The following is a 19515-nucleotide window of genomic DNA, read 5'->3' as shown; positions in this document are numbered from 1 at the left end:
ACGTTCGGGTTAAGAAAACAAGGTGCAACTTTTTAAAAAATATTTATTTCAAATTTTCGTATCACAATTTTCGATTTATACATGAAAACGCTTCATGTTCATCAGTCATGGAAATGTACAATAAATAATTCAAAAATTGTACAAAACACACTCCAATCACTCTACTCTCTTACGCCACACAATTAAAACTAGTTATTGACGACTCAGAAAATTCGTAAATGCACAGTAAAATGGCAGTAAAACGTGCATTTTAGCCACCAAGCAACCCAATCTGGCTAACCATAATTAAGTAAGAAAATACTGATTAACTCATTCCAGAACATCAGAGTCTTTCACCACATGACAATGGTGCAAAAAACTTAAAATAATCCTCTATTATTATAAAACAAGTTTATTTGCCATTCCTTAATTAGATACTTTTAACACCTGCAGATTTGAGTAGTTCTTTGAGTCTTAAAATTTCTTCGTCTCGTTCCGCTAGCTTACACTCTAATTCTCTCACATAATCGGCGTCAGAATTATGAGTTATTGATTTGAGCAACGTACTAGCGTCCGGTCTATCTTGTGGGTATTTTACCATCAACTGGCAAATTATTTGAGCCAATTGTGGATGTTGGACGTGGACGTGTGTCAGCAATTTGCCTTTCCTTAAGTCATCAATGTACTGGACCCGCTCCATGTCGGTGCGGAACCGCTCGACTAGCTCGAATAGGACGATTCCCAGGGAATACATATCACTCTAAAAAACGCCATTATTTAAAAAACATAATCGAAAAATTGAAAACTTAAAATTTAGTACAGAGCGTAAGAACAAGAGAAAAATAAAATAACAAACATTCTTAAGATAATAGAAAACATAAGACTCAAAGTTATGAAGAAAGTGAAAAGAATCAAAATTTCCTTCAAACAGTTGGCTATCTTTAACGGTAAAGTTTTTATTTTTGTATTTTTCGACCATACTGTCTTGAAAAATATCAAGTTCATCTGTGTTTCAAGTGTTACGATTGTTTAAATCACAGTCGCCATAAAAATAAGCCCCCCGATACTCGTAGTTTACTGACCAATAAAAATTTCAAGACTTATTTAAGAGGATAAGATAAAACCGTGAATCAGCAAACACTTTATTTTGTTTGTTCTCACGTAATCTATTACGCATTAATTATTTTAAACACTTGTTGCCTTGTTTACCCCAACAAAACCAATATTTGCCCTTACCTTTGGATCACATTTACCATCAAGTTGTTCAGGCGCCGCGTAAAGTTTCGTACCAAACGCCAAACTATGCCTCACATTCTGCAAAGGACACGCCAAACCAAAATCACCCAACTGTACCAACAAATTGCCGTTTTCAATCTGAATGAAAATATTGCTCGGCTTAATATCGTGATGAACGATTCCCTTGGAATGAATATATTCCAACCCTAGACAAGACACGATTGTAATTCACACAATTGTAATTGTAATCACATTACTCAACGTTACCTTTAAGTAACTGCCTCAAAACCTCGTAAATCGTCTCGTTTCTCACATGCCCTGTGACGGGAAGTAGGGCTTTATCAGCGTCTTCGACCAACAATTCGGCGTCATTTCGCCTCTCTAGCCACTGTTTCAGAGTGGATTGACATAGGGCCATTTGTATGTAAAGAGTGGCCCATTTCACGTTGGCCCTTTGCTGCATTTTCAACTCCCTTATTTCCTTCAAGTCCAACTTACAAATGGCTTTCCCGCCCTCCGAAACACTGTTCCGTTTGACACGTTTTCGCGAGTTTTTCGACCGGTTTGTAACGCTACTAATGCTATGCTCGAAGTTAACTTCAAAATCGGACGTATCCTCTGATTTAACCTCGTCGGAAAACGAGTGTCTTGGCGTTTCGTGATAGATGTATTCGGCGTCAATGTGCGATTTCATTTCTTCAGTATATGATTCGGTTTCGTCCGTAATTGCATTACCCCCAGTGGGGGCCCCCAGCTCAAGCCAGGCCGCTTTGTACTGTACGATATTGGCATGGTTAACACTAGCGAAGGTTTTCACCTCCGATAGATAGTTCCGGACGGCTTCGATCCCCTCAGCTCTGATTGGAATTTTCTTAACTGCGTATTCAGTCCCGTCTAGTTTGTGTTTGACGCGGTAAACCTGGCCAAAGCCGCCCCCAGCTATGTACTCAATCTCGTCAAATTCTTGACAATAGTGCGAATTTATCAAGTCAGTGTTTGGCCAAACTGGGCGCAAAGTCACGGCGTTTTCGCCCCCCATTGAAGTTTTCAACAAGTGGTGGAAGGCCTGTTGGTAGGCCGCCCGCATGCCTTCAAACTCATCCATGTGGTAGCTTTCATCAATCAGATTCATTTGGAACAGGCGGTTGCAGATCAGATTGTACATTTTTGAGACTTTTTCCGCGTCCGTTTCGTAGATGGTGCACAGATTCTTGACCAAGCTCTCGATCAGGATGCTGATGGGGGTTGAGACACTTGGCCGTTTCGTTACAAGCTTTAAGGAGGTTTTGGGTTTAGTTTCGTGGTTTTCCATCGATTTGGCCCCGTTATTTCCACTGTCAACGTCCGATTCTGACATACCAGATTTTGCCATCTTGCACGGAATCTTCCAGAATGTCACTCACAAACACCTTAAATTTACAAAAAATTAAGCGGAATTTAGGCAAAATGTTACACAAACGAGTGATTTTGAACATACATAACCAGCAGACAAGTCACAACTTGTAACACACAACAAAAACCTTCGAGGTGAAATTACGACATGTCCATCTGTTCGATGACAGTTGCACAGTGAATTTTGGTAGTTTTTGTTGGCCGACTGGCGCCCGCCTGCATTACCGACCGAATTTGACAGGAAAACAGACGGTTTTTTGGGTTTTGTAAATTTATCTTCTGTGAATTTTTATTGGGGGCAATAAAAACGGGTGTGCGAGTCGAGAGTGGGCTATAGACAGGTAATAATAACGCTCAAAATCGAAACTTTCGAATTTGTTATTAGTTAGAATTGTGTGTCTGTGTGGGCATTTCCTGTCCTGTCGCCTATCATTGGGGCTAAAATCGTTGCGTTTTACATTTTTGGCCGCGTTCCAGAATTATCTTCAAAGCTAAGTGTATGCCAAGAATGTGACAGTACTCAAAAATTATTTTTCATCATGACCAGTTTTGCGGCACCGTTTAATCGCGTCAGTGATCCATAAAAATACAATTACTGATTTAGGTACACATGTGAGACCACGATGGCCACTGAACCGCTGGTAGTCCAGGCCATTTATCCGTTCAAAGGATCGAATAACGATGAGGTAAGTTAGAATTTTCCCTAGTCCAGGTGTGTGAGCACAGTGGTTTTAGTTGTGCTTCAAGAAGGGCGACCTGATCACAGTCACCCAGAAGGACGACGGGTGGTGGGAAGGCACCTTCAACGGGAAAACAGGCTGGTTCCCCAGCAATTACGTCAAGGAATCCAAAGGTTACAACACGCGAAAATTAATCAATTGTTGCGAATTTTTTATTTTAGATGCCCCAAAGCCGGTGGTTGTGCAACAAAATCAGTACAAAAGCGTGGTTTTGAAAGACTTGATCGATTCGGAGAAGGCGCACGTCACCGAACTTGAAAGTTTAGTCACGAACTTTTTACAACCGCTGGAAAAAAGCGCCATGTAATTATAATCAGCGGAAATCGATATTTATGGAACGTAAAAATACAAGACAGCTGTTTGCAGATTGACCAATGATGAGTACAAACAGTTGACTGGGAATATCGCTGAAGTCCTTGATACGCATCAGCAGTTGTTGAAGCTGATGGAGGCGGAACAGGCCAAGCCGGGCCTGGAACAGAGAGTGGGGCGCCTTTTTCTCACATGGGCCCGCAGGATTAAGGCTGTTAATCAGGCCTATTGTGCCCACCATCCCAAAGCCGCCTGCATCCTAGATCAGTACAAGTAAGAGTAACGATTGATTCTAAATATATAAACTCAAAAAATTTAATAAAATGGGTTGTTTCTGGATATCGTCTCATAGTCATTAAATTCGAAAAAAATGTTTTTTGTCCTTAGAGAGGAGTTGACAAAGTACATGGAATCTCGAGGCGCCACCAGCCCGGGCGTCCTTGTCTTGACAGTCCTCCTCAGTAAGCCCTTCCGTCGTCTTGATAAATACTCGGGCATGCTTCAAGAACTTGAACGTCATGTCGAAGAATGCCATCCTGACCGAGGTGATACCCAACGCTCAGTCGCCGTCTACAAAGACATCGCCACAACTTGTGCTGCAACACGTCGCCAAAAAGAACTCGAACTCCAAGTACTAACAGGCCCAGTTCGTGGCTGGGAAGGCCCCAGTTTAACAGCTTTGGGTGATATAATTTTCATGGGTTCGGTGGCGGTTGGACCACAACACCATGACCGATATTTCGTTCTATTCCCAACGACTTTACTCATTTTATCAGTGAGTCACCGTCTTAGTGCTTTTATCTATGAGGTGAGTGCAATTTTGGAGGCGAATTATCGTGGGAAAAACAGTAATTTTTTAGGGTAAATTACCACTGTCTGGTTTAGTGGTCACTCGATTGGAGGATAACGAACAGTACAAAAACGCCTTCGAGATTAGCGCCCCCATGATTGAGAAAAAAATCGCCGTGTGTCAAAGTAAAAATGAGGCGAATTATTGGGTGGAATTGTTACGTAAACACATGCCCAAAAATGCCACCAGTAATAATCAGAAGGTTGCCCCAAGTCAGGCGCAATTTGTGCCCCAACCGCCCCCTCATGTAAGTAAAATTACTAAAAACATAAACACGACAGAAAAAAATTAAATATTTTGTGTAGCTTAACCAACGCGGTTATTCAACCCGAGCGTCGGTTTTGTGCTACCAAACCCCAGTCGAATACGACCCAAGGTATCCCCCTGAGACATACCCCCCGTGTGCCCCTTACGCCTCCCTCACCAAATATTTCTCAAAGTGTATCAAAGATAAACAAATCACGCGTAAACTCCTCAAACAATTACTCTATCCCGAGTATTTAAACCGAATGAACTTGGCCACGGTCAGGATAAGACACCACAAAACCGAATGCGTCATTATAACAAAGTCGGTACAGTGTCGTATCAGTGTAATAAATTGTGATAGTGATTCGGATAGTGACAGCGACATAACACTAATTAAACGACAAAACGCGATCGTTGAATCGGGTTCGTCCGGCAGTAGTTCGAGCAACCCGTTCGGTTATATTCGGTATTATAACCCACAAACGAATGAAATTGCAACGAAATACGAAAGTTTCGTCGATTATGGCGACGTACAAACGGAACCCAAAATTGAATTGATCAAGCAAGCGTCGGAAAATTCCGAAGCTAGTTCGGGTATAGTACCGAAAGCGTTCGGAGCGTGTGAGGATCTAGTTAACTTGGATGGGAGCATATCACGTGACACATTAGATGTACCGAAACGTTACGTCCCGCTTGAGCGTCAGAGTTGTCCAACGAAACTTGTGGGAAATAAATTCAGTTCAAGCAGTTTGACCACAATCTACATACCGGGGTGGTCAAACAGTGATACCAACATAACCAGGAGAATTAACTACGATTTGGAGGAAAATGATGATAGCACTACGACGCATTCAAGTAGCCTTGAATTGCCGCTAAATACCGTTCCGTTGCCTGATAAAGTCGTTGCCGAATTGTTGTATAATTTCGATAGTGATGAAAGTGACCCGCCCTCGGCTCAAACCGTGATTAAACCGCCGACAATGTTCGCAAATCAATTCCAAAAGCCTTTCAGTATTACTCGCAGACGTTCCAGTATTCAAATCAACCCTCAGGATCTCAAACCAGTTAGACGCTGTGTCAGTTCTAAGTATTTGCGAATGTCGCCCTCTTATTGCCGGGGATGTACCGAATGTCACAGCCCACGTTCGTCCGATTCTGGCATGGCTGGCAGTTGTACGTTAAATTCCCCAAATTCGGTGCAAGAATCAAATCGGGGGATTACCCTGTCTGAGTTCGAGGCGCAATGTCCGTGTACGTCGCCTTTCGGTTCAACACCGAGAACATCCGAACCGTCCGTTTCGGGGAATAGTCTCCGCACGTCCGTAACTAGTTTCGATATGTGCCCTTGGCCGAAAATGCATTCCAAGGAGGAAGGGCCGATCAAGTCAAAGTCAATGGGGTGTGTGTTGGACGAAGGAGTGGAACAAGGGGAGGAGGAAGTGCCGATTTACAAGTCGGGATTGTATGCACACTGGTGGTTGAAAGCTAAAATACCGGCCAGTGTTCTTAGGGGGATTTATGAGGAGACGCGTGCAGGCAAGGGCGTGTGTTGCTTGTTCAGTTTTTTAGTTTTTTTAATACGAAGCTAATTGAGCTTGTGTGTGCCCTTGCCTGTATTAACCGGACTAACGGCGCGAAAAATAATTTTTTGGCTAATTGTTTACACGCTTTTTCTTTTTTTTTGCCAATTGTGGAGTAAATTAAAAAGTGGAACAATTTTGATGGAAGTCTATGTAAAATGATCCGGGGAATCGATTGGCGTCGAAATAATCGCCAAATTCCCAATAGTTTTTTAGTTATGAATTTTTTAAAATTTCACCTATTTTTGCTTTTATGTGCAATTTGCAAGAAAACTATTAGTCTGAAAACAATGATTTTTTTTTAAAAAGGTGGATAATTAAAAGAGCTTTCCAACGATAGTAAACTTCATAGGGTTATCTCTTTCAGACGTCTCCGCTGGTGGCAGCCGGGAGCGCTCCGTCCCCGCCCCGCCCCACGACTAACTCGCCGCCTCCGCCCCCACCCCACGGTCGCGGCTGGTCCGCCACATCGCTCCGGCCCTCGCCGCCGCTCCGCCCTTGCCTTGCCTTCGGCCACGTCCCCTACAGTAGGCCCGGCCCCCGTCTTAGTTACAAGGAGGACGGGTTGATCCTTGATGTTATTGAAGCGTATTTTTCGACAGTGAAGCCTCGCAATACTGTTAATTCAGGTGAGCGTAGGTGGAGATGAACCCCCTTATCTGTCCCACTCTCTCTCGCACCTTTTTAACTGTCTGTCTCTGTTCCATTTCTGGTGGCGGCAACAGTGGACCTACTGACTGGTGGTAACGTACGAATGCATGATAAATTAGCACGTTCGCACAGGTCCAGCGTCGACCTCAGTCGGTCCTCTTCGGCGGTTGCGCAGCCGCTGCAGCCCCGAAACTACCGCCCCCATGCCCCCAGGGCTAGCACGTGGTGCTGTGGGTCGTTTGTGGTGCGGCAGTTGCGCAAAACGCAGCATTTAGAGTAGTGGAGGGCTTTTGATGGTGGTGGTGGTTGTAGTAATTGTATTTTTGACCATCTGTGATCGAGTTTTGTACTTAACTTTTGTGTGGGTGTGTTGTTTAATCTTTTTTTGTGGGTAATAAGTGCCTTTTTTGGTTTTTACCGAATTGCTTTTACAGTTGATGTGACGAATTGGTCGAAAACAGATTCAAATAAAAATTTGATCGACGCCGTCCAAGTCCTTCAAAGTAAATTAAGTATTTTAGAGTACAACGTTTCTGCCTTGTCTTCGGAACTTAGAGAAGAAAAACAAATGAGATGTGCCTTACAAAATATTTTTAAAAATTATTTACACGCGAATAATTGGAAAGATACCGAGAGTTTCGAGTGGCCTGAAATGGAAAGTAAAATATAAGTGAAACAAATTGTACAGTCTGTAAAATATTTTATTGTAACTAATTAATTAAGCCACAAACTGTATTAAGAACTGTGTTCATCCAAAAAATGTATTTTATAAAGTATATATTTTAATAAATTGTAAAAATTCAAACCTCCTATTTTATAATACTTGCGCCTAGAATACATTAATATACAGGGTGTAACAAATTCATTGTCATTCTGTTACACCCTACACGCATACTTACACATAAATGCCAATAAAAAAAAACAAAAAAATGCCAAATTAGTTCTTAAATCTACTTGGTGACGGTATGCATAGCATGAGCTAAGTACTCGACATTTTTCGACGTAACACCTGCCATAGATATCCTTCCGTCTTTAGTGAGAAAAACGCTGTGTTCCTTAGTTATTTTCTCCACCTAAAATCCAACCCAGGTAACCTATTTAAACACTCGTTTAAACGGTTACTAACCTGATCGGGAGTCATTCCCGTGTAACAAAACATCCCTATTTGATCAGTGATATGTTGCCAATTTTTCGTCGACCCTTCCTTCTTCAAATTATCCCTTAACTTAGTCCTGACGGAAATAATCCGATCGGCCATGCCCTTAACCTCCTTCAACCAATCAGCGCGCAATGCTGGATCTGTCAAAATCTCAGCGACAATCCTCGCACCATTGATTGGCGGATTTGAGTACAAGGCACGAATCAGAATCTTCAGTTGTGACATCACCCTTGCTGTCTCTTCCTGCGATTCGGTCGTGACAGTAAACGCCCCCGCCCTTTCACCGTACAATCCCATATTTTTCGCAAAACTTTGCGCCAAAACAATTTTGTGCCCCTCTTTGATAAACAATCGAACGGCTTGAGCGTCTCTGTCGATATCACCGGAAGCAAAGCCTTGATACGCCATGTCAAAAAACGGAAATAGATTGCGTTGTTTTATAAGAGAGGAGAGCTCCGCCCATTGGTCCAAGTTAGGGTCCACCCCTGTGGGGTTGTGGGCGCATGCGTGCAACAGTATTATGGACCTTTCAGGGATTTTCTGAACCCACAATAAATAACCCAATCAAAAATACTCACATTGATGTCATCCAAAGCCCCCTTGAAGTCAAGCCCGCAAGTTTTAGGGTCGTAAAAAGTGTACGACTGGACGTCCATTCCCGCGTGTTTGAAAATTGGGGTGTGGTTCCCCCATGTGGGTTTAGGCAGGTAGACTGTTTTAATCCCTGGGTAAAAATTGCTAAAGAAGGCAGCCCCCACTCGGAGGGAACCTGTCCCAGAGATGCCTTGAACAGTGGCATTGAGCCCATTGGAGACAATCTCGGAGTTTGCCCCCAAAGCTAGTTCGATTGCAGCTTTGCAAAACTCAGCGATCCCCGAAATGGGGGCGTACTCCTTGTCTAAGTTTTTTGCTCGCAGTTTTTCCTCAGCTTTACGCACGGAGGGCAAAACATAGGGCTTGCCGTTATCGTCTCGGTAAGCCCCCACGCCCAGGTTGATTTTATTCGGGTTGGTGTCGCGTTTGAAGGCTTCGGTCACCCCCAGAATGGCATCAGGGGGGCCCATGGCCACTTGAGACCACCACGAGCTACAAAAGCGTTAATTGATCGGACAGTTAGGCATTCTCACCTCGATCTTTGCTTGATAACGCCATTCTTGCGTATCACGAGGAGATTTACGGTTTTTTTCAAAGACATGTCTTGAGTTAAGGAGATAGCGAATGAATGAGCACTGAATATTTGTTTTATCTGTATCAGTGTAACCCTGACTTGACCTCAGCTTGGGCAATGATGCACCTATTGACGTGTTACTTTGGCAAAACTTGATTTATCGCGTAATAACCGGCAAAACTGTTGTAATATTTTTGGAGTTGTATCAGGTGAAGGTCACTAAAGGGTCACGCAGTAAACACGTGGGCCCCAAACTGGATTGTTATCATCTAATGCGATTGTAGTGAAGGGCGTAATCACAGAAACAACTAAAAATAGCCGCACTTTTATCAATTTTAATTGAATTTGGGGGAGTAGTTCAAATGTACGCTTGACTTCTGTGACATTTGACAGGTCACGGTGTCACAATGAAGTTCTAGCAAATAATAAATATAAACCAGTGAAAACTGTGGATATTTTTATTGACTCACTCACGTCCATATCTCACACTTATCATTAAAGTAAAATGAAGCTAATTTTAATTAATAAATTTCAAACAGATTTGGGTAGGTCTAATGTACCGTGAGAAAAACATGTGTTAACCTTAAAATACATGCAAATTAATTTTTAAATCACAATGAATTTGTTGCCAAAATTGCACCAAGAGTTCAGTCAGAAGGAATACTGGGACACCTTTTTCAAAAAACGCGGATCTAAAGCATTTGAATGGTACAATCAGTTAACATAACCCTAATTTTGTTTTTACACATTTTTTTAAAGGTATGGCGAATATCCGGAATTGTCGGGTCATTTACACAAATACATAAAAAAACAAGACGATATTCTTATCACTGGTTGCGGAAACTCGACTTTAGGCCGCGACTTGTACGATATTGGTTACAAGTAATTTCAATTGTCCCCCCTTGAAGCAACCCTTAACCACCTAATTTTCTAGTAATGTCACAAATATCGATATATCACAGGTCGTGATCCGACAAATGTTGTCCCAGAATGAAAAAGAGCGCCCCGATTTGAAATACATGCAAATGGACGCTTTAGACATGTCTTTCCAAGACGATTCTTTCAGTGTAGTGCTAGATAAGGGCACTTTGGATGCATTAATGCCCGACGACAACCCGGAGACTGTGGCAAAAATAATTAAATACTTCAACGAAATTCACCGAGTTTTAAAACTGACAGGGCGCTACATTTGTGTCTCACTTTTGCAAGACCACATTTTAAAAATATTACTAGATTATTTTCCTTCAAATAATTGGATGTTTCGCATAGTTCGCTGTTTTGAAGCCGAAGCCAAAACATCCGAAAACGGCGAAAACTCACTTCCTGTTTTTCTCGTAATTTGCACGAAATTTAAAACTTTGCCGCGAAAAATCCTAGAGTTGAATCTCACTTCAGGCGATAAAATGGAACGTTTTGAGACAACTGACGACATTTCAAGACAAATAGCGAGTGTCCAAGAGGCAGCCTTTGTGTGCTCAGGCCTCAAAAAATCTTCAATTGAAGGTGGCGAAGTCTCGCTTGATTTGTGCCAACCGGGGAACCCCTGCCCCCGGTTCACACTTCACGTGGTTGAAACCGCCCCCAGTGCGAGAAATTCGCAATACGCGGCCTTCATTGTGCCCCAAGGGCGGTAATAATAAGAAAAATTAATTGTCTTATGAAATAAATTGTTACTTGGGGTTTTAGCGAGGCCGAGTGGCTTTTTTCGACGAAGTCAGGCCGCCAACATTTGGCCAAAATCACCAAAACTAACCGGTTGGCAATCGTGACTATGCACCGGGGACACACCTACGGCAACTTCGAACAAGTGCAGAGCGAACTCGGGGGCGCAGTTTGCAGTTTGGCCCCTTCCGACTTAAAAAACCCCAAAATTGCCTACTTATCATTAGGTGCAGACGTGGGGGCCCGAACGGTTAAACACGAAGGAACGTCGCAATTTTCCGGCCCTTACGTTGTCGAAGACGTCACAGTTGACCAGAACAAATTCCGGCGCCTTTTTTATCTAAGTTCCCAGTTAGTTATCCAATCCGAAGCCAAACTCAAAACTATTAAAACGCGAAAAGGGCCGAAAGAAATCGTCGATTTGGCGCACTTGACTTGTAAACACCACATTTATATGAGTGTGGCTACGAGTCTGGCTTGTCGGGATAAGGTAAAGGGTAGTGTTGTGGTCGTGGGGTTGGGAGGGGGTGGTTTGTGTTCTTTTCTGGGGAAGTTTTTGCCACAAATTCGGGTCACCGCCGTTGATATCGACCCAGAAATGCTTGAAGTCGCAACGAAATGGTTTGGGTTGAGTCAGAATGAACGATTGCAAGTGGTTATTCAAGACGGTGTCAAGTATTTGGAGGAAATTGCTGAGACAAAGCAAAAATTTGAAGCCGTTTTGTTCGATGTTGATAGTAAAGACACCGCGATTGGTTTGAGTTGTCCCCCAAAACAATTTTTGGAAGAGGGGGTTTTGAAAAATGTGGCTGAGGTTATTAGTGATTCAGGTGGGTGTTTACTTGGACGAAATGTCTTTCTTTCTGAATAAAGCTACAAATCGTGTTCATTTTTTAGGATTTTTCATTTTAAATTTGGTGTTACGTGAAGCCACTCTAAGACCAGCAATAGTGGAAACATTAAGTGGAAAATTCCAAATTGTAGTTTCTTACAGACTTGCTGAGGATTTAAACGAGATTTTTGTTTGTGCAAATGTGAAACTCAACAAAGACACCCTTAAGCAAAAACTGGGAGACGCCTCGAGGGACATAAACAATTTTTTCAAGAAGCATCATTCAAACTATGATGATTTTGTTGAAATCGAAGAGTATTTAAGCAATTTGAAAATTTTATAACAGGGAACTTCACCGTGTAAATAAAACGTAAAAATAAAAATATTTAAATTTATAAGTGTTTTTTTTTTATTTAAATTGGGTATCCTGAAATTAAAGTTAGCAGTAAAACCCCATGTACTTTGTAGATCTCTATTATCAGGCAATGCAAATTAAAATTTACAAATATGCAACATCTACGATGTCGGTTTAAAAAATAAATTTTATCACAGGCCTCAAAAAGGAATTCCTAAATAAATACACAAAAATATATTACCTTTATAAATAACTCAACTAACTTAAAAACGCCTACAATCAGTCTTAAAACACCTTCCTAAAAATCCTCTTCAACCCCTTCTTCTCCTTCTTGGGCGTTCCTTCAACTGCCACGCCCCCATTCTCCTCCCTCTTCGCCTCGCCGTTGACTCGCACCGCCCTCGCCATCACCGCCGTTTGCACAAAACTAGGCGGCGCGATTTTCTCTTCCAATGCGATTGGTTCCAATGTCGAGTGCTCACTTTCCTCCAACACAAACGGCACTTCTTCAAACCGCTTCCCCTCCACCCAGTCAATAGACCCCGCCTCAGGCCACGCCTTTTTCTCCTCCCCCCCAAGCGTACTAATCGAATTCGATCGCCTCAGCATATTCTTCCTCTTCTTTTTCTTCCTCAAATTATCACTAGCTTCCATTGACGACCGGACGATCTTTAAAGCTTGGTCACTGGGACGCCGTTTTTTCTTGGGGGCGGTGTGTTGTACAACATCAATCGATTTTCGTCGTTTTAACTCGGGCCGTCTCGCCGCCACCGGTTCGGGGATTTTACAGCAAAAAGTAACAATAAATAAAGTGACTAGAGAGGAAATGACGACGCAGGAAATGGTCGAGGACCAGCTCCTGCGTTCGGCCAAAAGGGCCTCTAAATTTGAGGTTAGCACGTTAAGTCGCTCCTCCAACTGTTTGTTCCTTTCGTCTTTCTTCTGACTTTCTTCGTTTAAACTGAGTATTGTTTTGTCGAGGAGTTTTTGTATCTCCTCGACTTGTTTCTTGTATCGTTTACTCAACTCTTCGAGGTATTGGCCTGAGAGGGACATGTTGCGCTCCAGGGCTTTAATTCGGTTAGAAAGGCGCAAAAAAACCGATTCTTTCTGAGCCTGTGGTGTCGCCGCATCAAGTGGGTCATCTAATTCCACACTTTCAGTCACATTTTCCACTTCTGGTTCCTCCGGTTCGGTTAAGTTAGACTGGACCGGTTCAGTTGACGTCACAATTGACTTAATCTCACTTCGGACTGAACTCGCCTCAGTATTACTTTGTCTTGAATCCGATTCCGAATTCAAAGTTTTAGTAGGCTTGATTTGTGACGTCAGGGTGACAATTGGTAAAGATGGCGTCGACACGGCTTCCGATTTTTGCAATGACAAGGCATCGGTAACTTCCGGTTCTTTTCGCGTCGTCTCGAGGGGAAGTACATGTGGTTCCGACGTTTCGATATTTATCATTTGATCATCATCAATGATCGTATCATTCGAATGATTACTTACGTTAAGTACGACTTTGTTTTGGTAAACGGCGGCCATGTTGCACATGGCGCCTAGCAAATATTCCGGAAATAGCGCTTCAATATATTTGGCATGCGCCTCAAACTTATCGCTAACTTTACAAAAACCAAATTTTTGGCATAAGCTTGACTCAACCAGCACATTGCGAATAAACGCTAAATTAATTAAACCCCAAATTTGTGAGTCGTGACAACTCAATAGTTCATAAACACGCCCAAAGAGGGCATCGCTGCAGTTATCACAAACGACTAGATGACTCGGTGACGTACACACCCGAACCAAAGGCACGGCCTGCTTGGTGTTATTTAAAATTTCAGTCTGATTGCTGTAATTCCCCTTATTTCCCAAAACCTCAGCCGCTTTTTTCACCATCGAAATGACAGCATCCGTCGCCGAACTGAATAAATTCTTCCGCGCATCACCATTTTCCAAATCAAGTGAGCCGTCATCATCGTCATCATCATCACCTCGATCCTCGTGTGCTTGATCCTCCTTTTGCAAAACCTCAAATTCCGAAGTCCCATAAACGCGAAACAGCGAAATCGGACAATAGTGTTCCGAACCGTAGTGGCTTTTCACCTCGACTTTGATATATTTCCCGAAGAGGTGCGGATGAAGGTCGAAACTTTGCACGTCGCGTTCATCCTTCGCCGTGAAATGGCCAACATTTGACCATTCACGTGTCGGAAACCGATCGCTTACGAAAACCGCAAAATCTTTCGGCGACGAAGAAAATAATTCAAAATTAGCCAAATCGATTTTTTTGGCTTGAATTGCTTCGCATAATTCGACAATAAACCAAATACGACTTGTACAAGTGTTGAGTTTGTACTCATCACGTGAGGGGCTCAAGATAGCGCTAGGGCTCACAGCCTCTGGATTGGAAGCCACCACTTTGGCGCCACAATCCAACGATGCGTAGTTTTTCCAGCGGAGCTTCGCCCCTGAGGCTTGTTTGTTGCCGTTGGGGTGATGTGTGGAGGTGTTGGATTTGTTTTTTTCGGCTTCTTGAAGTTGCTTCTGCGCCCATTCAGAAAACGAGGGAATTTCTTCAGTTAGGTTGTCTTTAACAGTGGGTAAATCAGATCTTGATTGGTTGAGTTTGAAGGTGTGATTGGTGGATTGGGGCTCAGGGGGTGTGTCTTGACTAGGAAGTATGGCGCGTTGTTGGAGCTCGGCGGTGGCGACGTCCGAAAGTGTCACAACCACCGGCTGCCCGCTTGTTGTTAGACTGGAATAATTTAATCAGTTTTAATAAATGGGGCAGCAGATGTTTGGCTTAAATTATTAGAGTAAAATGATTTGCTTTGTTCGGTCTTATTTAAATTAAATCGTCCCGAGAATGACGTCAAGGCCGGGAAAATTGTCTATTTTTGAAAAAGGAATGACCTTGGGGATGATTAGTAATAGTATGCGAAACAATTATTCAGTTTTAGCGCTTTATTGTGTCATCATCCCGGACAAGGATTGCATTTTCAAGGTCGTTGGTGATAAGTTAGTTTAGTGTAAATTTCGGTGTTTTATTAACTGACGCAAACATTTTAGTTTGTTCGTAATTATGTGCTATTATTTGTATGATAAGCGGATTTCATTGTATTTCTATCTAATTGTTAGTACATTTTATGGCATTTGATTTCTTTAAATGACCTGAAAAAGCCATGGAAAACACGATTACAGGAATAAAAATTAAATGATACCGTTCTCTACAAATCGCAGTTATGCAAAAGTTTGGCGAAACAATGGTCCATTTGAATAAAATGAAGTAAATGCTTCTATTTGTAACAGTAAAAGAAAGATGTAATATTTTATCAGAAAGAAAAAATTAAAACTGTAGTAAAACTGTTGCTATATTTTTAATATATAAAAGCTAATATAAAAATATATAAATTGTTTCGATCTCCGATTGTTGAAAATTCGAGAAAATCATAGAGACAATAATACTCTGTTCAAGTGATTTAGTTATCTTTATTAGACACTTTTCATAATCTATACAATAAAAATCACTTTTTATGCAATGTAATTGCCACATTGTAACTATGAACTTTCATTTTGCAGCATTTTTTTTCATTTATTATCTCTGAGAAACACGTACTTCAGCTAAAAATTTCCCAATTAATATTTTTCTTAATTAATGAACAAAGACACAAGATTGTAGTTATGACGAAAGAAAGGAATTGTTCAATGTATTTGTCACGAGATACCAGCTCTGGATTTTTCTCTCTGAACAGTTATTTTTAATTTATTCTGTTTCTCGAATATAAAAAAATACAGTCTAACGTAAATAAAGAAAATAATTAATATTTAAGCTGTGACTTCTGTGTTCTAAAAAAATACATTACCATATGTTTCAAATCTACAAAACCAAATCTTCTTTATATATATTTTTACTGTAGGTATTAAATGTTAATCTTTTCAAACTTATAACATTTCAGTTTCAGGCTACTTTTACATTAAAATTAATTTATTACAAACTGGAACACCCCATAGAACAAAAACATGTTTATTACAACAACCAAACCCAAATAAATAATTCAAGCATAAACAAGCTGATCGAAAATATTTTCTTACAATATTTACATTTTAGCCAATAGTCAACGCGTTGAAATATTCAATAATGCATTTATAAAGACCCACTCCGTATGATTACATTTTAATCAATATTTTTTGTTGAAACGAAACAAAAATAGAAAACACACTGAAACCTTTATTTAGATGCATAGAAGAAAAAAGGAAACGACTGCAACAATTTCTTCACGCCGGATGCATATCACATTTCAACATCTTGCCAACAATTTCACAAGGAATGTTACATTTTTTTCCGTGTGAAATAAATTTTTGGGAGGTTACTGCTCCATCAACAAACACATGTTGTCAATTTGGATTTGTTCATCCTACTCGATTATTTTGCCCACACAAACCAGTTAGATACACCCGTTATGTTGGCTATTTTTGGAATCGACTCGAGCAATAAATTCACATTTGTGCATTAAAACAATCGAATAAAAATAGACAATTTCGCCCCACATTACCAACTGATTTGAACCCAATCGGAAGCGGCCAATTCCGGTGATAACACATGATAATTGCACTAAAAATAGACGACTTGTTTACGCACGATTTTCGAATTACTCGGGGGTCATTTGCTGCATTTACTTCCTATATTTAGCGCGCAAAAACGACAAATTCTTAATTACTTTGGGGACCTTCTCGAATTTCGGTCCAGCAGGTGTGTTAAAAAAAACAAAATTGCATAACTGGACCAGCCAAGGTCGAGAAGTTGTAAATGCATAAACAAAATCTCGGCGCCAAAACTATTGACTGATTTGTGATAATTGATAAGACTTACTCATTGGCAACCCCTGAATTCTGGGAAGTCGCTTCGGCGAACACTTGTAAAGTGTCTTCGGTCTTTTCATTGAAATTACTCACAACGTCCGCACTTGGTTCTAAACCGCGAATTACATCGTCACTTTTTTCACTTTCAATCGTTTTTTTGCTGTCTTGAATACTGTCTGATGAAACATTTTCACCGATTGGGGCACTGGGTGGTGGCGTCGGCGCCGCATCTTCGCACACGAGACCTCTACTAAAATTTGGGGTTTCAAGGGGGTTGTGACAGGGGGTGGACGCTTACCTGCACAAAGCCAAAATGAAAACATACTCGAGACATAGTAACGAAGTCCTCATTTTATGCAAGTGTTACATACGGGTTTTAAGCACATGGTTTTGCTACAATCGAACACTAATCAAGAATAAACTAACTGATACGAATTAAACAACTGACGTGTACTTTTACTGTTGGTAACGGTTTGACAAGAGTGGGAGCGTCGTAATCATCAGGTTGGCAACAATTTTGTCCTCCTATCACAAGTGCAACAATGAAACCTCCAAATGCATTTCGTCACGCACTTTTTACTATTTGTTTTACTCTTTTTTTAAAATTGTGCACTTGACAGTTAATATTTTATCGCCAAACTTGGCAGAAACAAACTAGGCATCTACTTTACCGACTCTATGCAAATGTCAACGTCAAACGTCAACAAAATAATTTTTTTAATTCGTAAAACCATAAATTAAACCATGGAGCAGTTTTTTACTCTCCCGTTCGTAATCCTCGAAGTGCCAAATATGAAAATAAAGCGGCCCTCGTGGCTACAGCAGCCCTCCGCAATGACAATGTTTTCCGTAGTTTTAGCTTCGTATTTTCTTGTAACTGGGGGTAAGTGCCCTCACTTGTAATTACGTGACTTTATTTGCGTCTCCAGGTATTATTTATGACGTAATTGTGGAGCCCCCGAGTGTCGGCTCGACGACAGACGAACATGGTCATTCAAGGCCTGTCAGTAACCAAAAAAAAACTAATTTAGTAATTAATCTGACTCAACTTTTTATAGGTCGCTTTTATGCCGTATAGAGTCAACGGTCAGTACATAATGGAAGGCCTGGCGTCTAGTTTCCTTTTTTCAATGGGTGGTTTGGGTTTTATAGTTTTGGACCACATCCACTCTCCTTTAACACCGAAACTGAACAGGCTGTTGATAACAGCAGTAGGGTTTATTTGCGTTTTGGTGTCGTTTTTCACGACTTGGATTTTTATGAGGATGAAATTACCAGGCTACTTGCAGTCATAAGTTTGTGATGATTTTATTACTCTTATAAGTTTGTAAATCCTTAAACAATAAATAAAATTGTTTACTTTGGCTTGTGGAATTATTCAAGTCATGGCAGTTCACACAAAGTGATGAGATCACATAATTAGAGACGCATGCGAAAAACGCTGCAAAAACTTATTTTATAAAAAAATAATTAACATTATTGATTTACTTCAGAAAGTCTGAAGACCGGTCAATAATGTGCTCAAATTCGGCAAAAGACAGCGCCCCATCGTCGTCCAAATCCGCTTCCTCGAGCACATTTTGAATCAAGCGCTCCATCTCCTGCTCACCCAAATGATTATCCTTCCCAATCAGTCTTTCAATAATCTGTTTCAAGTCAGAAATACCCAACATATCATCCCCATCAAAATCTACAAAAATCACTAAAACCCAACTCAAACCCCCAACCAAATTACCAAAAATACGAAACGCGTGCTCGGCCTTCACCGACTTCGGGGCCGCTTCGCTAAAAACAGACATCATATCGAGAAAATCCTCAAAAGTGCAGTCCCCATCACGACTAGAACTAAACACCTTGCAAATCCGATCGCCAAAAGGATTTACATTTAATTCGGGATAATTGAGCATTTTGGACATTGGCAGTTTGGCGTTTTTATTATGGCCCACTTTTTCCGGTGCTAGCACTTTGAATTTTTGATGAGCACTGCAACAAGCGATTTAGGGGAAACCCCAAACTTGTCTCACTTGTTACACGCACTATAAAACCTCTTTTTTGGTAAAATAAGTCAGGTCTTGATAGTCTTGCAGCTCCTCTTCACTAAACTGACTCCTACCTTGCCCCATTGTCTCAAATTAACATTTTTGGAGCGCCAAACAATTATTGACCAATGGGCGCGTTCGAACTACTGTCACTTCATATGTCGGTGAAGACAGCACCAAAAATGGTGAACATTACAGTCGACCAGACAATCGCTTTTTTATTTTTATTCACTTACTTTATATCTTGCAATTTCTTTATTTTTGCAGGAGATTAAGCCCTTAGGGGCTGTTTTCAAGTCAATTTTACTGCAATTGCTCCGTTACATAAATTAATTATAGGGGTAACACTTGGACTACTGTTTGGACGCAAGGTATTTTGTCTACTTTTTAAAATACGGAACTTGTTAAAAAGGCTTGTTAATTTTTTGCGGCCAACAAGAGATCGTAGTTTGGC

General features: G+C 41.1%; 7 protein-coding genes across 17 annotated transcripts; 3 read left to right on the top strand and 4 right to left on the bottom strand.

The window, feature by feature from the left end:
• Positions 1 to 26: 26 nt before the first annotated feature.
• LOC100142127 (uncharacterized) lies at positions 27 to 2823 on the bottom strand. Its single transcript, XM_001811513.4, has 4 exons — positions 2693 to 2823; positions 1483 to 2624; positions 1216 to 1421; positions 27 to 739 (listed from the first exon to the last, which is right to left on the bottom strand). The coding sequence occupies exons 2-4, from the start codon at positions 2585 to 2587 to the stop codon at positions 410 to 412; spliced, it is 1641 nt and encodes a 546-aa protein (XP_001811565.1). The 5' UTR covers positions 2588 to 2624; positions 2693 to 2823; the 3' UTR covers positions 27 to 409.
• RtGEF (Rho-type guanine nucleotide exchange factor) lies at positions 2813 to 7791 on the top strand. Of its 7 annotated transcripts, none has more exons than XR_001574964.2 (9): positions 2813 to 2948; positions 3212 to 3293; positions 3343 to 3650; positions 3714 to 3932; positions 4047 to 4467; positions 4520 to 4756; positions 4815 to 4885; positions 6703 to 6964; positions 7421 to 7556. XR_001574964.2 is itself a non-coding variant. In XM_015980186.2 (9 exons), the coding sequence occupies exons 2-9, from the start codon at positions 3231 to 3233 to the stop codon at positions 6756 to 6758; spliced, it is 2733 nt and encodes a 910-aa protein (XP_015835672.1). In that variant the 5' UTR covers positions 2813 to 2948; positions 3212 to 3230; the 3' UTR covers positions 6759 to 6895. The 7 variants fall into 7 exon arrangements, 5 of the variants coding, with proteins under 5 accessions (XP_015835672.1, XP_015835673.1, XP_064212782.1 ...); XR_001574965.2 differs by lacking the exon at positions 7421 to 7556 and adding an exon at positions 7061 to 7199; XM_015980186.2 differs by lacking the exon at positions 7421 to 7556 and having other exon boundaries at positions 3343 to 3460; positions 3509 to 3650; positions 4815 to 6291; positions 6703 to 6895.
• Positions 7667 to 9692, bottom strand: Got2 (Glutamate oxaloacetate transaminase 2). Its single transcript, XM_962131.5, has 4 exons — positions 9273 to 9692; positions 8724 to 9231; positions 8113 to 8685; positions 7667 to 8059 (listed from the first exon to the last, which is right to left on the bottom strand). The coding sequence occupies exons 1-4, from the start codon at positions 9338 to 9340 to the stop codon at positions 7937 to 7939; spliced, it is 1272 nt and encodes a 423-aa protein (XP_967224.1). The 5' UTR covers positions 9341 to 9692; the 3' UTR covers positions 7667 to 7936.
• Positions 9693 to 9763: 71 nt separating this feature from the next.
• Positions 9764 to 12205, top strand: LOC100142264 (uncharacterized protein). The gene is made up of 5 exons (XM_001813574.4): positions 9764 to 10021; positions 10073 to 10195; positions 10248 to 10943; positions 11000 to 11805; positions 11873 to 12205. Exons 1-5 carry the CDS (start codon positions 9930 to 9932, stop codon positions 12148 to 12150), a joined length of 1995 nt encoding a protein of 664 aa, XP_001813626.1. The 5' UTR covers positions 9764 to 9929; the 3' UTR covers positions 12151 to 12205.
• A 60-nt stretch (positions 12206 to 12265) lies between these two features.
• LOC100141707 (uncharacterized protein) lies at positions 12266 to 17614 on the bottom strand. 3 transcript variants are annotated; one of them, XM_001811615.4, is made up of 4 exons: positions 17471 to 17614; positions 17321 to 17428; positions 17033 to 17272; positions 12266 to 14917 (listed from the first exon to the last, which is right to left on the bottom strand). In XM_001811615.4, the coding sequence occupies exons 2-4, from the start codon at positions 17371 to 17373 to the stop codon at positions 12448 to 12450; spliced, it is 2763 nt and encodes a 920-aa protein (XP_001811667.1). In that variant the 5' UTR covers positions 17374 to 17428; positions 17471 to 17614; the 3' UTR covers positions 12266 to 12447. The 3 variants fall into 3 exon arrangements, with proteins under 3 accessions (XP_001811667.1, XP_064212784.1, XP_008194126.1); XM_064356714.1 differs by having other exon boundaries at positions 17033 to 17269; XM_008195904.3 differs by having other exon boundaries at positions 17033 to 17269; positions 17321 to 17513.
• Positions 17615 to 17627: 13 nt separating this feature from the next.
• LOC100142609 (uncharacterized protein) lies at positions 17628 to 18386 on the top strand. Its single transcript, XM_001811662.4, has 3 exons — positions 17628 to 17905; positions 17952 to 18025; positions 18081 to 18386. The coding sequence occupies exons 1-3, from the start codon at positions 17767 to 17769 to the stop codon at positions 18315 to 18317; spliced, it is 450 nt and encodes a 149-aa protein (XP_001811714.1). The 5' UTR covers positions 17628 to 17766; the 3' UTR covers positions 18318 to 18386.
• Positions 18315 to 19436, bottom strand: LOC100142404 (calcium and integrin-binding protein 1). 3 transcript variants are annotated; one of them, XM_064356717.1, is made up of 5 exons: positions 19298 to 19436; positions 19060 to 19213; positions 18758 to 19005; positions 18511 to 18712; positions 18315 to 18472 (listed from the first exon to the last, which is right to left on the bottom strand). In XM_064356717.1, exons 2-5 carry the CDS (start codon positions 19143 to 19145, stop codon positions 18442 to 18444), a joined length of 567 nt encoding a protein of 188 aa, XP_064212787.1. In that variant the 5' UTR covers positions 19146 to 19213; positions 19298 to 19436; the 3' UTR covers positions 18315 to 18441. The 3 variants fall into 3 exon arrangements, with proteins under 3 accessions (XP_064212787.1, XP_015835675.1, XP_001811757.2); XM_015980189.2 differs by lacking the exon at positions 19298 to 19436 and having other exon boundaries at positions 19060 to 19291; XM_001811705.4 differs by lacking the exon at positions 19298 to 19436 and having other exon boundaries at positions 18315 to 18463; positions 19060 to 19291.
• Between the last annotated feature and the right edge of the window lie 79 nt (positions 19437 to 19515).

Source organism: Tribolium castaneum, chromosome 5, assembly GCF_031307605.1.
Source record: "Tribolium castaneum strain GA2 chromosome 5, icTriCast1.1, whole genome shotgun sequence".
In the NCBI taxonomy this organism is placed as follows: domain Eukaryota; kingdom Metazoa; phylum Arthropoda; class Insecta; order Coleoptera; family Tenebrionidae; genus Tribolium; species Tribolium castaneum.
The sequence above is the reverse complement of the archived record's forward strand: the minus strand, read 5'-3'. Positions and strand labels throughout refer to the sequence as shown.

Bases quoted from the DNA above. Each gene is read 5' to 3' on its own strand.
- LOC100142127 (XM_001811513.4), bottom strand. From the start codon at position 2,587: ATGGCAAAATCTGGTATGTCAGAATCGGACGTTGACAGTGGAAATAAC. The intron at 1,422-1,482 runs GTAACGTTGAGT...TGTCTTGTCTAG, and splicing joins TTTGAGGCAGTTACTTAAAG to GGTTGGAATATATTCATTCC. The intron at 740-1,215 runs GTAAGGGCAAAT...GGCGTTTTTTAG, and splicing joins ATGGTAAATGTGATCCAAAG to AGTGATATGTATTCCCTGGG.
- RtGEF (XM_015980185.2), top strand. From the start codon at position 3,231: ATGGCCACTGAACCGCTGGTAGTCCAGGCCATTTATCCGTTCAAAGGA. The intron at 3,933-4,046 runs GTAAGAGTAACG...TTTTGTCCTTAG, and splicing joins TGCATCCTAGATCAGTACAA to AGAGGAGTTGACAAAGTACA. The intron at 4,468-4,519 runs GTGAGTGCAATT...GTAATTTTTTAG, and splicing joins TTAGTGCTTTTATCTATGAG to GGTAAATTACCACTGTCTGG.
- Got2 (XM_962131.5), bottom strand. From the start codon at position 9,340: ATGTCTTTGAAAAAAACCGTAAATCTCCTCGTGATACGCAAGAATGGC. The intron at 9,232-9,272 runs GTGAGAATGCCT...ACGCTTTTGTAG, and splicing joins GTTATCAAGCAAAGATCGAG to CTCGTGGTGGTCTCAAGTGG. The intron at 8,686-8,723 runs GTGAGTATTTTT...TTGTGGGTTCAG, and splicing joins GGGCTTTGGATGACATCAAT to AAAATCCCTGAAAGGTCCAT.
- LOC100142264 (XM_001813574.4), top strand. From the start codon at position 9,930: ATGAATTTGTTGCCAAAATTGCACCAAGAGTTCAGTCAGAAGGAATAC. The intron at 10,944-10,999 runs GTAATAATAAGA...TTGGGGTTTTAG, and splicing joins TTCATTGTGCCCCAAGGGCG to CGAGGCCGAGTGGCTTTTTT. The intron at 11,806-11,872 runs GTGGGTGTTTAC...TTCATTTTTTAG, and splicing joins TGAGGTTATTAGTGATTCAG to GATTTTTCATTTTAAATTTG.
- LOC100141707 (XM_001811615.4), bottom strand. From the start codon at position 17,373: ATGAGGACTTCGTTACTATGTCTCGAGTATGTTTTCATTTTGGCTTTG. The intron at 17,273-17,320 runs GTAAGCGTCCAC...CCCAAATTTTAG, and splicing joins TTCATTTTGGCTTTGTGCAG to TAGAGGTCTCGTGTGCGAAG. The intron at 14,918-17,032 runs GTAAGTCTTATC...AAATTATTCCAG, and splicing joins AATTCAGGGGTTGCCAATGA to TCTAACAACAAGCGGGCAGC.
- LOC100142609 (XM_001811662.4), top strand. From the start codon at position 17,767: ATGGAGCAGTTTTTTACTCTCCCGTTCGTAATCCTCGAAGTGCCAAAT. The intron at 17,906-17,951 runs GTAAGTGCCCTC...TTGCGTCTCCAG, and splicing joins GTATTTTCTTGTAACTGGGG to GTATTATTTATGACGTAATT. The intron at 18,026-18,080 runs GTCAGTAACCAA...AACTTTTTATAG, and splicing joins AACATGGTCATTCAAGGCCT to GTCGCTTTTATGCCGTATAG.
- LOC100142404 (XM_064356717.1), bottom strand. From the start codon at position 19,145: ATGGGGCAAGGTAGGAGTCAGTTTAGTGAAGAGGAGCTGCAAGACTAT. The intron at 19,006-19,059 runs GTGCGTGTAACA...CGCTTGTTGCAG, and splicing joins ACCAAAAAAGAGGTTTTATA to TGCTCATCAAAAATTCAAAG. The intron at 18,713-18,757 runs GTAATTTGGTTG...TGATTTTTGTAG, and splicing joins GCACGCGTTTCGTATTTTTG to ATTTTGATGGGGATGATATG.